General features: G+C 39.4%; 1 protein-coding gene across 2 annotated transcripts in view; it reads left to right on the plus strand.

Annotated features, from left to right (window-relative positions):
* LOC114648729 (enoyl-[acyl-carrier-protein] reductase, mitochondrial) overlaps nucleotides 1-11,008 on the plus strand; it is a 56,191-nt gene extending 45,183 nt beyond the window's left edge. The window contains exon 10 of one of the 2 annotated variants that reach the window (XM_028797927.2): nucleotides 10,722-11,008. In XM_028797927.2, coding sequence (XP_028653760.1) covers nucleotides 10,722-10,885 — 164 coding nt within the window. In that variant the 3' untranslated portion in view covers nucleotides 10,886-11,008. The remainder of the gene's footprint in view (nucleotides 1-10,721) is intronic. The other variant, XM_028797928.2, reaches the window with a different exon arrangement.
* Nucleotides 11,009-14,519: the final 3,511 nt, after the last annotated feature.

Genomic DNA, 14,519 nt, shown 5'->3' on the forward strand with positions numbered 1-14,519 from the left:
TGAATACGGTCTAGAAAGCTAGTGCTTGCAGCTTTTGCTGGTGGCAGGCAGGTTGCTTACCTGTAGTTTAAGTTGTTTTGCAAAACCAAAATGAGCAAGCAATGATCTATGCTTTCTTTTTGACATTGTTGTTGCTTGAACGGCATTAAAAAAAAAGACAATGGTGAATACAAAGGGTGGCTTTTCACTTCTTCTATGTACTAAAAACATTTGATCGAGATTAACTTGTAACTTTTTTGTTTTCACCTGGAAAATCTAAACAAAAACAAAAGGTGCATGCTAGTTTGTAACAAATCCGCTGCTGTACAGCAAATGCATATGAATCATAAATGAAATGGAAATATTGCCTACAATGAAAACTAATCAGCTTATATTATACTTTAATTGTATTGCACCTTCCAAGCATCACTGTTTTTATCACTCTAGCGCCACCTAGCCTGCATGCATGCCTAAACAGTCTCAGTTTCCTTGCTTCAAAACAGTTAAGAGTACCTCAGTTTAATTATTCTAATATATCGTATGTATTTTTATACATACACTAGCCATCCCCCACGGCTTTGCCCGCGTATTAGTAAAACAGGACAGTGAGGAGGGCCCTGCCCAGCTCCCCTCTCCTGACTTCACTCTTCCCACTCCCCTCGGCCTGCAGCCTCTGTCTCGGATTAGCGTGAATATATCGTTGCTGCAAGCAAACTATGATTCTTAGCAACATGAGAGAAGTCGCAAAATCAACCGGAATGTTCAAGAAAATTATAGAAAAAAAGATCTAAATCCGTTAAGTAGTTCTCTCGTTCGCTAACTAAGTGGAGTTAAGGTTACGCCCTGAGGCAGATGCGTGAGTGAGTGAGGAGGGTCACGCCCGCCTCCCCACAGCCTGGATTCGCACTAATAAATCAGTACCGCAAGAGAACTATGATACTTAGTGCGATGAGAAAGTCACAAAATCAACAGAATGTTCAAGCAAATTATAGAGAAAAACCCGATCTAAATCCGTTAAGTAGTTCTCTTGTGAATAGTGGACAGACATACAAAGGGGTCTAAAAACTACAAGAAATTTCGTGCTTGGACCACGAAATTTTTAAAACCGTTTCTTAGCGAGCATCTATTGCCAAGGGTACCCTACATTCCAAATTTCAAGTCCCAAGTCCTAATGGTTCAGAATATTTTGTGATGAGTGAGTCAGTGGTATTTGGCTTTTATATATATATAGATTAATATTGCTTGCTTGAAGCTCTGAAAGTTAAGGTTTCACACACAGTGATGGTGAGATACCTCTTAAATTACATTACATATATTAAAAGTCCTGTTTTTTAAGAGCTGAGTTATTAATGTAAACAACATAAAATAGAATATGTCTGTCTATTGATCCATCCATCCACTCTCCCATCCATCTCCTGTGCCCACTCAATTCAATCCTGGAGGTATCAGGCATGAGGCAGTAATCTGCTCTGAACAGCACACACTCCGTCACTCCAGGCCAGAGTACCAGTTAATCTAAAAGGCATTTCTTCCAAAATTAAAAGAGCTTAATAGAAGTGTAATATTTCGGAAAAGAGATGGCCTTGTATGTTGTAGTTTATTAATAGTAATGATACAATGAACTACACAATGTTTCAGAAAAGTAATTAGGAATTTCTACTTTAGTTTTTTTAACCAAAATGGCTTGAATGGCATTACAAAAAAAAAGGTAAAAGGAAGAAAATCACAAAATTGGACTGAGATTTGTCAAGTTTCTTACACAAAGAAAGGCACTCATACTCTTGAATTAGCAGTGCCATCTAGTGCACAAACACCATCAAAAGGCTTCTGCGTGCTTACTATCCATTATTCATTTTCAGGTAACAGAGGGGAAAAAAGCGTAACATAATCCAAGCATAAATGAATTGTGAGATGTACTGTTTAGCAGGGAGGCAGCTGGAGTATTTATGTGAGTGTCCTGTGAGCATAAATATTATTAATGCATATTAATAATCACATATTGGTCTTTATCAGGGTAAATTAAAACAGAATAGCAATGTAGCAATGCAGAATAGCAGGCAAGGAATCAAAAATGGCTGAATTGCAGCAGGGTATCCAGTCACCTGTATCAAAGCAACAAAATAGCCTGTGTGAATGTGGGAGTCTTAGTCGTGTCCAGAAAGAAGGCACACTGATGGCACAGCCTGGACCTAAGGTGCTGTTCTCTTTAGAAGCTGAAGTTTCAATTATAGATCAACTCTGTGTTTGTGTTTGTTTGTGTATATACAGTATACTGTATATATACTGTATATCATGCAAACATGGCTGAGTGTTTCAGTTGTTTAACCAGACATTTGATTGGGCAAGACATTTGGTCTAAAAAACACTTTGAAACGGTGTGACTGTGAAGGTTCCAGCATCTCAGAAGCAGCTACCCACCTTAGAATTTCAACTCCTATAATTGCTGGAGATTACATGAAATGGTGAAATAAACAAAAAGTGTCCAGTTAGTGATGGCTCTGAGAATGAAAACACCTTGTGAATGAACTAACAAACTAACAGAAAGGCTACAAATACACAACTCTAACCTACGATGTTAGGCCTTATTACAGTAACAGACGACTTACTGGATTCCACTCCTATACATTAAAAACTGGAAGGTTAAAGATTTGAGAAATGTTCCTTGGTCTGCCAAATGTTGATGGTGGGGGTCACAATTTATCAAGAGCACCGTGAACATTTGTTCTGTCTTGTGTCAATAGTACAGGACAGAGTTGGTATTAAGTTGGTGTGGGTAATATTTTGTTGGCATACATTAGATTTAATACCAAGTGAACATTATTTAAAAGCCATAGTGAACTTAAATGTTTTCCATGTACATCCCATTACGGCCATAATCAACCCTTTTTCAAATGGGTTCTTCAAGCAAGATAATGTGCCATGTCCCAAAGTATCTCAAGCTGGTTCTGTAAACATAATGGTGAATTCAGTTTATGCCAAAGGCCTGTACATCGGCATAAACAGATTTTGATTCATAAGAGCAATTCTAGTGTGTGGTGTGTGGTGAAAGAGGAGATTCAAACATTGAATATGTGGCTGAAAAGTCTGAAACAGCTGCATGATGCTATTAAACCAGCGTGGACCAAAATCTCTAAGTATGTAACCAGCACCTTGAATCCATGCCTTGAAGATTTCAGGCTCCTCGGACACAGAGGGATCCTACATAATACTAAATAAATGTACCTAATAAAATGGTCAATGAGTGTATCCTCATTGCTTAAAAAGAAATATTTATGGGGTATATATTCCGTATGTATATAGGGGCACATTTTCAAATGTATGTGCTGTCTTTACAAGATGTGAAGGAGAAAGTTACAAGAAAAGAAAAACAAATTTAATTAGGTAAGAATAATAATAATGAATAAGCAACAAAAAATAAACCCATATGAGCTTACATAATAAAGATACTGTGAGCCACTAGGGGGCGCACCGCCACCCTAACCCCTGACATAGACATACAGGGCACAGGTTCAATTCAACACCCGTGTTTATTTACAACGTGCACAAACCACCAACACCACACCAATATACAGGCCATTCCCTTCTTTGCCGCCAATCCATCCGCCTCCATTCTTCCTCAGGCTTTGTCCACTCCTTCCTCCCGACTCTGGCTCCTCAATGGAATGAGGCAGCTCCTCTTATTCAGGTCTAGGGAGTGTCCCAGGTGGCTCATCAGTATTGCCTGGAATCACTCCCAGGTGCGCTGGAGGTCTCCTATGGGGCTCTGCAGCTCCACCTGGTGGCCCCCATAGAACCCAACAGGGCTTCACCAAACTCCAGTTCCCGACATGCCCTGCAGGAATCCGTGGTGCCACAGCCGCCCAGGAGGGCTGACCTGTAGTGTCCCAGGGGAGGTATTGCCTCAACAATGCCCTCTCCCCTGGCCCTTCCACCCTGCTGGCATCCCAGCCAGGTAGTGGCCATGGCCACCCATCACAATACATAATTAGCAGAAAATTAGCATCCTTATATACAATATCACATTGATAAAATCAGATGGCCAGGAGGACAGAAGAAAAATCTGATTTCTGTGGTGAATGTGATACAACAAGTCTCAAGGCATAAATTAGAAAATACTTGAGACTTGTTGTGTTCACTCTTTGTGTTTGCTTTTCATTGTTATGGTTATCCCAAGCAATTATTTTTAACCTGTGAGATAATCAGAGGTGCAGCTGTAGGTGTATGTTGGCTACTTTCCATGACTTCTTTAAAGTTTCTGTTTTTGCTGTCTACAAATTGTATTTATTTATCATGTGAGCTGGGTTGCTGCCCATGCACAGTAGGTGACAGTTGGACATCCATATTACTAACCGAGAATGGTAAACCAGATGGCATCAGTACACGGCGATGGGACCATGAGACGTACTGCGCAGGCGCGTACAGCGCACATCTCATAAACCGCACGCGAAGTTGTATCCACCGTGCACGAAGGAGTCACAGCCCAAAAACGAAAGAGCTCAACTGACGTGAATGAGAAATGAAGCAACAACGCGACCAAGGCTAACAACTACCGACCACCACACAAAAAAGAGGACTCTGCTCTGCAGCCCAAATTCAAACGGAAGAGGCTACGGGGGCCCCACGGGTCCACAAAGTACGGAAGGCACAGGCGTCCGCGCCATATTGTGAGTGGCACTACTGCGGAGTGAAGGCACAGGCGTCACCGCCATATTGTGAGTGGCACTACTGCGGAGTGAAGTTAGGAGTAATGTGCTGCTTGGGTCAACTAATGTATTTCAGGATACCCAACACCGGGGGTGTTTATAAATAAAAAGAAAATCTTTTTTCTTGGTTACTTACCAATTTACTATAGTTGTTGCAGTATTTTTACTGTACTTATACAGTACAGTAATTTACTATGGTGGCACAGTAATCAATATACTGTATGTGGGGTGTAACTTAACAATCCATTTACCCAGGTGGTATTTCTGCCTGGCTCACTTCATGTCATTTCAAGTAAGAGGGTTAGTTTCAACCTCATCTGACTGATCTCAGCTGAGCTGCAGTAAAGACAGCATTTTTCACACACAAAAATGTACTCCCTTCTAGGCAACGAGAAAGAAGGGCAGAAGTTCAGATAATGAGACTGGAGGTCCAGATAGCAGCTGGAGTGGAGTGGGAGACTGACTAGCAGATGGGTATTGTTTTCTAGCCATGGAGTTGACCTGTTGAGTTGAATTGTGAGTCGACTCTTCAAACAGTTTTCTGTTCACATGTTACGGCATATTGTTACATTGTGTATGAACAAAAAAAATAGAACACAAAAAGTAGCACAAATGAGTTTTTATGTTAGAAAGACACACATTATTATCTCAGGGTTAGGAGCGCTGCCAATTTAGGAGAGTTTTGGAACGAAGCTACTGTAGTACTCTGTGTCCAGCAGGGACTGTTAGCTGCACCAATAGTATTGGTTCACTGTCTTACATATTTGGCTGACACCTTTATCCAAGGTGACTTACAAAATCCAACATCTGTCTGTCTGTCTGCTTTTCACGAGAGAACTACGTAACGGATTTAGATTGGGTTTTTTTCTATAATTTGTTTGAACATTCCGGTTGATTTTGCGACCTCTCTCATCACACTAAGTATAGTTTGCTTGCGGTATGAATTTATTTGCATGAATCTGAGAGAGACGCAGCAGGCTTAGGGGAGCCAGCCTCAGGGCGTATCTTACACCCGCTTAGCTAGCGAACCAGAGAACTACTTAACAGATTTAGATCGGGCTTTTTTCAGAATTTGCTTGAACATTCTGGTTGTTTTTTTATGACATCTCTCATAGCACTAATAATCATAGTTCATTTGCAGAAGCAATATATTCACGCTAATCCGAGACAGAGGCTGCAGGCCGAGGGGAGGGGGAAGCATGACGTCAGGAGTGGGGAGCCGGGCAGGGCTCTCCTCGCTGTCTTGTTTCACTAATATGCGGGCAGAGCCGCCTGCACGGCTAGGTTATGATACAATCAAATACATATCTGTTTTGGTTTTCCAACTGGAATACAGACAGGTCAAGTGTACAGAATACAATAGAAGGATTTTAAGCCACAACTTCAGGGTTTGAAGTCCAAAGCCTTAACCACTATGCCACACTGTTAGGAAAAGCTCTGTGGAAAGGTGGTCCTGGTTACAGCACTACTTTTATAGTCACAATGAAGACAAAATAACAAAACAAAAACCAATAATGACACAAATAATACTTTTAGATTTAGTATTGAATAATTATCTGGGTAAGTCTCATCTGGAAAATCTGCAGAATGATCGCAGTTAGGATGCTCTATGAAAATCTTAAGATGCTGTTAGTGATCCATCTGTTATCTTCTCCTGTTGTTCTCATTGGTGCTGAAATTTAGAAGTTTGGAGGTAAAAAAGGGATGCAATTCAAAGGTCTTAGGAGTGAGAAGGTCAGGGGTTGTGGTGCTAGAATGTCCAGAGTTCAGCAGTTGCGGGATTGTTGAGTGCCAGGTGCTGGTAGTGCTTAAGATATTATTGTTTTAGTGTAGTACACCAGCAGCTTTGCCTCAGTTTGTTTAAAATATCTGGAAGCAAAAAACTCTCTTAGTGTTTTTGCTGCCAGAGATCCAAGAAATACTTTTCTCACAGACTTCTGTAGCATTGAAATGAAAGCAAAAGGCAAGATTATATAAGAAGAAAAAGCAATGAAATATTATTATAGCAATAAGTAGAAATATATATGGCATTTAAAAGAATAATAGATCATAAGCAGGTTATGAAACACAGAGACCACAGTGAAACCTTGAATATCGCTTTCTGTCTACCTCCTCATTCTTTCAATAAAAGCATGTATTTCAAGGGTAACTTTGACATTGTTTGAATTTCTGTCATTTTCTCTACTCGCTTGAATTGTAGAATAAAAATATATTTAGTAAATTTATTAAAAAGGAATACCCTCTCACAATGAAAGTTTAAAAAAAGATTGTATTTGTTATGTAACTTTGTTACACCATCCAGACTTATTTGGTGATCTCTGGCGAAAGGTTAAAGTTTCTGTCACTCTCTATTTCTGAGCTTTTAGTATAAATTTTACAATCCGTTGTATAATGGAGAATAGGGAAGTAACGATTCACTCTGTTCACAACTTGGTTCAATTCACGATACTGGGTTGATGATTCAATATCTCATGATTTTTAAACAAAATCTGAATGGAAAAAACCTATGATTGAAAAGTTTTTGTTTATTATTATTTCTGAGACAATTGCTCTACAATGTATTTCAGAATCAAAAATGCATTTTCCTTACCACTACTTAACACTAGAATCCCTGAAGCCTACGAAAATATTCATAATCCTGGGACACCTTAAATTTCTTCGCATCTCCTCATCAACGTTTTTGATGGGTGTGAGGTGTCTGGAGTTGTAAAGGGTAAATAATATATTGTTATTTGGAATACATACATTTCATGTGTGTTCCGTGTCTACAACGATCTGGGTAAGATGACAGGAAATGTGAGGCAAGAAATGTTGAACACATAACTAAAATGCTATAGTAATAATGACAAAATGCTGATGTGAAGCGTAGTACCCAGTGGATAAATTTTCTCTCCACTATTTCAATGGACAGCACGTGAGTGCAATGGGGAGCTCTTTTCTGTACATATCAATTTCTTTCTGTATCCCATTCATGGGCAATGCCACTAATTCAGTGAAATAATCTCCAAGCTGAACTTCCAGAGACAACTTTTTGGGAGGTGGTTGTTCTACTCCCCTATCTCCTGTTCCTCTTCTTTTCTGGATCTACAAATAGCAGAGGTTACAATTTTTTTTATTAATATACAAATGTAAGTCAAATGTTAATATCTATAGGTAAACTCTGACTAGTGAGGAATGATTTGGTCAGGTTTTAAGTCATGATATGCCCAACATTTAATATGTAATTAGCATCAGTTCAATTATGTATCAGTATTTGAGCTGTCACTAGTGTGTTTTCAGACGCTATTGTGAGTAATACTACTAGCACTTTACAAAACGTACTTTATACTGCTGAGCTCAGACAGACACACACACACATAGAAAATAAATACCTGGCTGCGCTGTAACTGCTTTGCTTTCTCCTTCAGCCTGTTGAACACAGCATCGTGCTGGCTGTGTTCCAGATGTGGCAGATTTCTAAATTTTGCATCCATAATGATCAGTGCCCTCCCCAAAAAGATCAGAGCCGGCATTGTATCAGGCCCGGAGGTCTTTCAGAACTGCACTTTTAATGCTGGCCATAGTAGTGCAGTCTTTTTTGTTTGGTGCCATGTTTTGCTCAATCATGTACTTCTATGGCACAATAAGAGACACAGTGGTGATATGTTCATTGCATAGCACTGTACTTGCTGACTTGATGGGTTTAAGGAGTTGTATGATATCCACTGCTTCAGTAATGTTAATGCCATCCAGCGTGTCGATTTCATGCACATTTCACTGCATCTGTGTCCTTATGAGGGCTGCTGCACAAGATAACAATTGAGCATTTTTTGCTGTACTATTCCATTGTGCTGAGTGGAAAGCTCAGTAATTTCTGTTGAACGGCGAATACAGCTGTAGCTGTGGGAGTCCGGTGGAAAAAAGCGCCGACCTGTCTCAGTCGACCAAGCAGATGACTAAAATACGGTACGCCCAAGCCTGCCTGGGTAGCCATATTCAGATAATGTCCAAAGCCCATCCTCTCTTGACTGCTTACATCCATGTTACATGCATAATCAGTAATCATAGTGATGTAGTGATTAGCTCTTCAACTCCAAAACAGCTGATTTTAGCACATCAACAATGTTGTATCCAGAGCGGGTTTCAAAACAAGGCAGAGTTTGAAGCACAAAACTCGCCTTTTCCCAGTTGCTGGTGATAACATGGTCTGTGATCGTGATATAACTTTTGTTGCCTTGGAGTTCCAGCTGTCTGTAGTTATTGTGATGCTCTCTGCGTCTTTCACAATCATCTTAGCCTTGTTGCACAGGACCGGCAATAGAGTGCCACTGAAGTACGGGTGTGAGGGGTTATGCTGTACCTCAGCTCAGGCTTGTTCATAAGCTGCCAAAACTCCTTGTTCTCAACCACTGAAAATGGCTTCATGTCCTTCTCAATAAAAACACCAATACAGCTTGATATTTTTTTGGCCCTTGCACTTGACTATGGAAGCAGTGCTGCAAATAATTTGTCAGAGATGTTTGGGCTTTAGGCAATTGCTACTTTGCAGATGGTGATTTGTATTTGTCACTATGATGGCGTTGTACATCGTTTAGCAAGTTCGTAGTGTTTGCTGTAACGTATGTCAAAACTCTCTTGCAGTACTTGCAGATGGTCTTCATCATATCATCTATTTTCTCACCATTTTTACCATTAGCAAGAAATCTAAAAAGCTCCCAGACAGCAGACTTGAAAGACAATGGGGCACCCTCAATTTCTGCTTCGCCTGACTCCATCATTATTAAAGTTACTCTGCATTTAGCTACACGTTCTCAGACTCAGGCCAGAGCTACTTAAAGCACGTATGATGCTGACTGCACCCTCTGTTGCTAAAAAAGAGCATTTAAAAAGAAGAGAGAACACGTAACTTTTTGTTAGCACTTAGAGAACCAGATTCCACAACATTGCAATCAACATCTATATATGCACGATACATTTTGTCATATTTTTGAATCAGAAAATTTCATGGCACAAAATATTGTTACATTCCTAGTGGAGAACCTTACCTGCACTTTTTTCTTATATATTGGGTAATCTATGAATTTTCATATATGAGATCACAAAAAAGCTTTTTCCCCTGAAACTCCAGAAAAAAAAATACTACTTTATTTTGCAGAAGGATTGAGGTTTTTTTTTTTTTTTGCAAAGATTTTGCCTGTTGGGGTTGGTAACATAGCATATGTGCACGCACCAGTCGTCTGGTGACAGCTAGTGAGGAAGAAGTTAAGCATGTCTTTATAAGTACTTATCTCTGCAGCCAGGAGTGCAGTGTCAAGTGGGAGGGGACATACGCCCATTGCATGCCTAATTACGCTAGGGTTAAGATTCAGGTTGTGGGAGGGTCTGATGTTAACAGCCCATAAACCCCTCCTACTCAATACATAAGTCCCTCCCACTTGACATTGCCCCTCCTACTTGACATTTGGCTCTTGGCTACAGCAATACCCACTGGGTGTAAGGAGAGCAGCAGCTATCACTGGTCCTTCTGTAAGGCACAATTGTTCATCCAAGCCAAAAACTGTGTACTTCCATGCAGTAAACTAACAGAAACCTATAAATAATAGTGTCAGTTTAGTTTTCATGCAGATATTTGCTGTAGCTTTGGAGGAATGTTATTTACTTTACTTACCTCTTCTTGCAAGTGAAAATGGCAGAACATGTTGTTCATACACCAAAGGGCATTTAGAGAAGCAGAACAACATAGTGCTGCTCAGAAATTTGGAGGTATCTCCTCTACTGCAGAATCCATAACAAAAATTCAAAAGTTACCGTCCATGGAAATTACTTAATTAGGTGTTAGCAGAATTCTTTTAGTGTAATGCACTTTTCAGTGCCCTAGGCAAATTTGTTTCCAGGGTGTACCTAAAATGAATTTATATAGAAAATATTTACATTTGTCATTTATTTTCTGGACACAAGCATTCATGAAGTATTGTAATTTATAGTGTCTATCAAACAGGAAAACTGACATATTATTTTTATGTGCATTTACTCAAAGGTTCACATGTCCTTTCTTGACAGACATTTCCAAGCTGCAGTCAATGGTGGCAGACCTGTGTGAACTGGTGAAGACTGGGAAATTCTCCTCGCCACTCTGCACAAAGATTCCCTTTCAAGATTACAAACAAGCTCTGTCAGCAGCTTTGCAGCCATTCCAGGGCAGAAAACATGTTCTTGTAATGTAGATTTTGGTGAAATATTTAAGATAAAATATATATATTATTTAAAATGATTTTTATCACTTCTAAAGAAAATGGGCTGTGGTTCCAATTCCAAAAATCAAGATGTTCTATGTGGTGCACTGCTACTCCCTATGGGTTTTATTAGATATAAGAGAGCATTAATGTGCCGTCCAGGTGGACCGTCGCTAGTGTTTAATCTGACAAATGGCTTTGGGTGAGCTATAACTCTAGGACCCCTGCTCATTTAATTTGTTTATAACATGAGGCAGAAAAAAAAGTTCAAGATGATCTTTTTTTACTTTTCTAAATGTTTCAATTGTACTTTCAAGATTTATTTATTAAAATATGATTATAGCTTATAAAAATGGTTAAAAGTAGTCAATTGGTTTCTAGCAGGCTTCCAGTGTAATATTTAAAGCTGGACTGCAAATACAAGAAGACCTTCTTGAATGTGTGACCATCACACTAATTGGGTAGATTTGCTGCACTGTATGGCTGAGCTATTGTTACGAAACCTCAGGAGATTTGCTGCCTTTTGTCCAAAGGCCATGAATCCTTAATCCTTCATTCAAATTGAAATAAGTCTTAGATTTCTAACAGTGGAAGAATTAAATTAATAGACTTATCTGAAGTGTTAAAAGATCAAAAAGCTTTCTGCTCCAAAATTTTAAAAAAAGGTGAGAAAATTGTTTTACTGTAAGAAAATAGAGGAAGGAAAGGTATGTTGAAGTGAAAATAATTGATTTAAAGTAAGACTTTAACACATTTCAGTATTACAAATAAAGTGAATTATTTAAAAGCTTGAAACCCTAGAAAATAAATTAAAAATGTTGATTTTTTTCAACAGCCACATGCAAACACCAAAAAGTCAACACAGATACAGTAGGAAAGGAATGTCTAGTGCTCACTGCTGTACTAATGCAGATTTAGTACACATCCTTAGTGTGACATGTTTTAAGACCAGCACCAGAACATCAATCCCGCAAATTTGGGACGGCAGAGGTCTGTTTTTTTGTGCACTTTTTTTTCTTGTTACTTGCGTATGAGTGGGCAGAATATCACTGCCTGATCTGCACGATAGACATGGCCATTGTGTTATCATAGGCTACCATAGGCTATCCTTTTCTCCATCGATGCCACTCAGGTTTTACTGCCCCAGAGGGGACTCTCAGATGGAAATTATAGCAATTCAAAATGATGTCTCTGACTGCACATGGGACACGATACCATTCCAGTGCTGGGATATAGACCCATACCCATTGGTGAGGTCCAAAAGCAGCACTGTCAGATCTCCATTGCCTTCCTCTGTGCCTCTCAGATTAGCTGTGTGTTCAAGGCACCCTGGGACCTTCAGGATTCCACACTTCTGTACAGAGGTATCAATGTAGCCATTCTTCAAGAGGTAGTCAGTCAACTGTCAGGTAATGATACTTCCCCTAAATGCTGAGCAGTGAGGTGCTCCTAAACTGCTTAATACTAAACTTCTTATTCTTTGTAGGAATCCAGACACAGGTAACTACAGTGCAAGGCTTAGTGGTTTCCACATTTTACCTGACAATGAACATCAACATTTTCAGTATTGTGAACACCACTTAGGGGTCTACGATCTTGCTGTCCATGTACTCACTTGGACGTTATCTTACATTTTTGTCACACCACACTGAAGCTTCACATGATTGAATTAACTGGGTTATGTCTAGGCAGTTCGGGCATACAGTGCGGTGTCACACATCAGTTTCACTATCTGAGTCAATGCCAAATGACCAGTCATCACTATCAATCAATTCAATCAATAGTTGAGTTTCAATTTATTCTAAAACTGCCTTTGTGGCTTTCTGTTCGACCATTGTATTTTTAGTTAGAGGCTCTGCCCCACTCACGAATACTGATAAACTGCCTTAGAGTGGCAAAACGCATAAAAATTTTCAAGAATTTGTTTTGCAGCACTATGTTATTCCATCCACAAGAGGGCAGCAGAATACTGTCCCTAGTATTATTCCATTAAACATTATCCTGAGTCTGAATCGTGGCTAATGGTATCTCCATAGAATGAGTCACGTTCAGATTTAATGCCAAAAACACTAAGCTAACCTCCTTGATGTTCAAGTCGGTAGAAGGTTTGGGTGGTTCTATCAGTCCTCCAACATTTCCCAAAGTCCTCCTTTCTTACTGCATTACTGTAGATGTTGCAGAGATGGTGTTCCGTCTCTTCTCTACAGCAAGTGAGATGGCCACTGCATTTCTGTACCAGGAGCCTCGTGACGAACGTAAATGGGTTTGCAATGAAGGCTGACCATTTCCTGACCCTCATGTGCCAGTGAAACACAAGACATACAAGTGATGTTAATGCACTACTGCAGTTGTAGTAAAACAAATATTGATGGGTAATTCCAACTGCAGTAAAAATTATAAATAAATACATACATACATACATACAGTTAGGTCCATAAATATTTGGACAGAGACAACTTTTTTCTAATTTTGGTTCTGTACATTACCACAATGAATTTTAAATGAAACAACTCAGATGCAGTTGAAGTGCAGACTTTCAGCTTTAATTCAGTGGGGTGAACAAAACGATTGCATAAAAATGTGAGACAACTAAAGCATTTGTTTAACACAATCCCTTCATTTCAGGGGCTCAAAAGTAATTGGACAATTGACTCAAAGGCTATTTCATGGGCAGGTGTGGGCAAGTCCGTCATTATGTCATTATCAATTAAGCAGATAAAAGGCCTGGAGTTGATTTGAGGTGTGGTGCTTGCATGTGGAAGATTTTGCTGTGAACAGACAACATGCGGTCAAAGGAGCTCTCCGTGCAGGTGAAAGAAGCCATCCTTAAGTTGTGAAAACAGAAAAAAACCATCTGAGAAATTGCTACAATATTTCGACTGGCAAAATCTATAGTTTGGTACATCCTGAGAAAGAAAGCAAGCACTGGTGAACTCAGCAACGCAAAAAGACCTGGACGTCCACGGAAGACAACAGTGGTGGATGATCGCAGAATCCACCCAGCATCTGGTGATGTCCATGAGTTCAGGACTTCAGGCTGTCATTGCCATCAAAGGGTTTTCAACCAAGTATTAGAAATGAACATTTTATTTCCAGTTATTTAATTTGTCCAATTACTTTTGAGCCCCTGAAATGAAGGGAATGTGTTAAAAAAATGCTTTAGTTGCCTCACATTTTTATGCAATCGTTTTGTTCACCCCACTGAATTAAAGCTGAAAGTCTGCACTTCAACTGTATCTGAGTTGTTTCATTTAAAATTCATTGTGGTAATGTACAGAACCAAAATTAGAAAAAAGTTGTCTCTGTCCAAATATTTATGGACCTAACTGTACATACATACATACATACATACATAAATAAATATCAGCAACCAGTAAACTGAACATAAACACAATTTGGGATAACTCAATGCAGCTTGGATCTTGATCCTGCAACTGTAAATAATAGTCACACTCTGAAGATTTGTTACAATATCCATAGTAAACGTTTGCCAAGGCTATCAATTCAACAAGTACATGAAACAGCAGAGCCAAACCCTTGACTCTCATCCTACACATCTCTGCATAAGCCAATTTGAAAACATTCCGGATGTTAGAAAATCCTCCAATTGGGCAGGGACTAATTA

This window comes from Erpetoichthys calabaricus, chromosome 3 (genome assembly GCF_900747795.2).
Source record: "Erpetoichthys calabaricus chromosome 3, fErpCal1.3, whole genome shotgun sequence".
NCBI classification, from domain to species: Eukaryota; Metazoa; Chordata; class Cladistia; order Polypteriformes; family Polypteridae; genus Erpetoichthys; species Erpetoichthys calabaricus.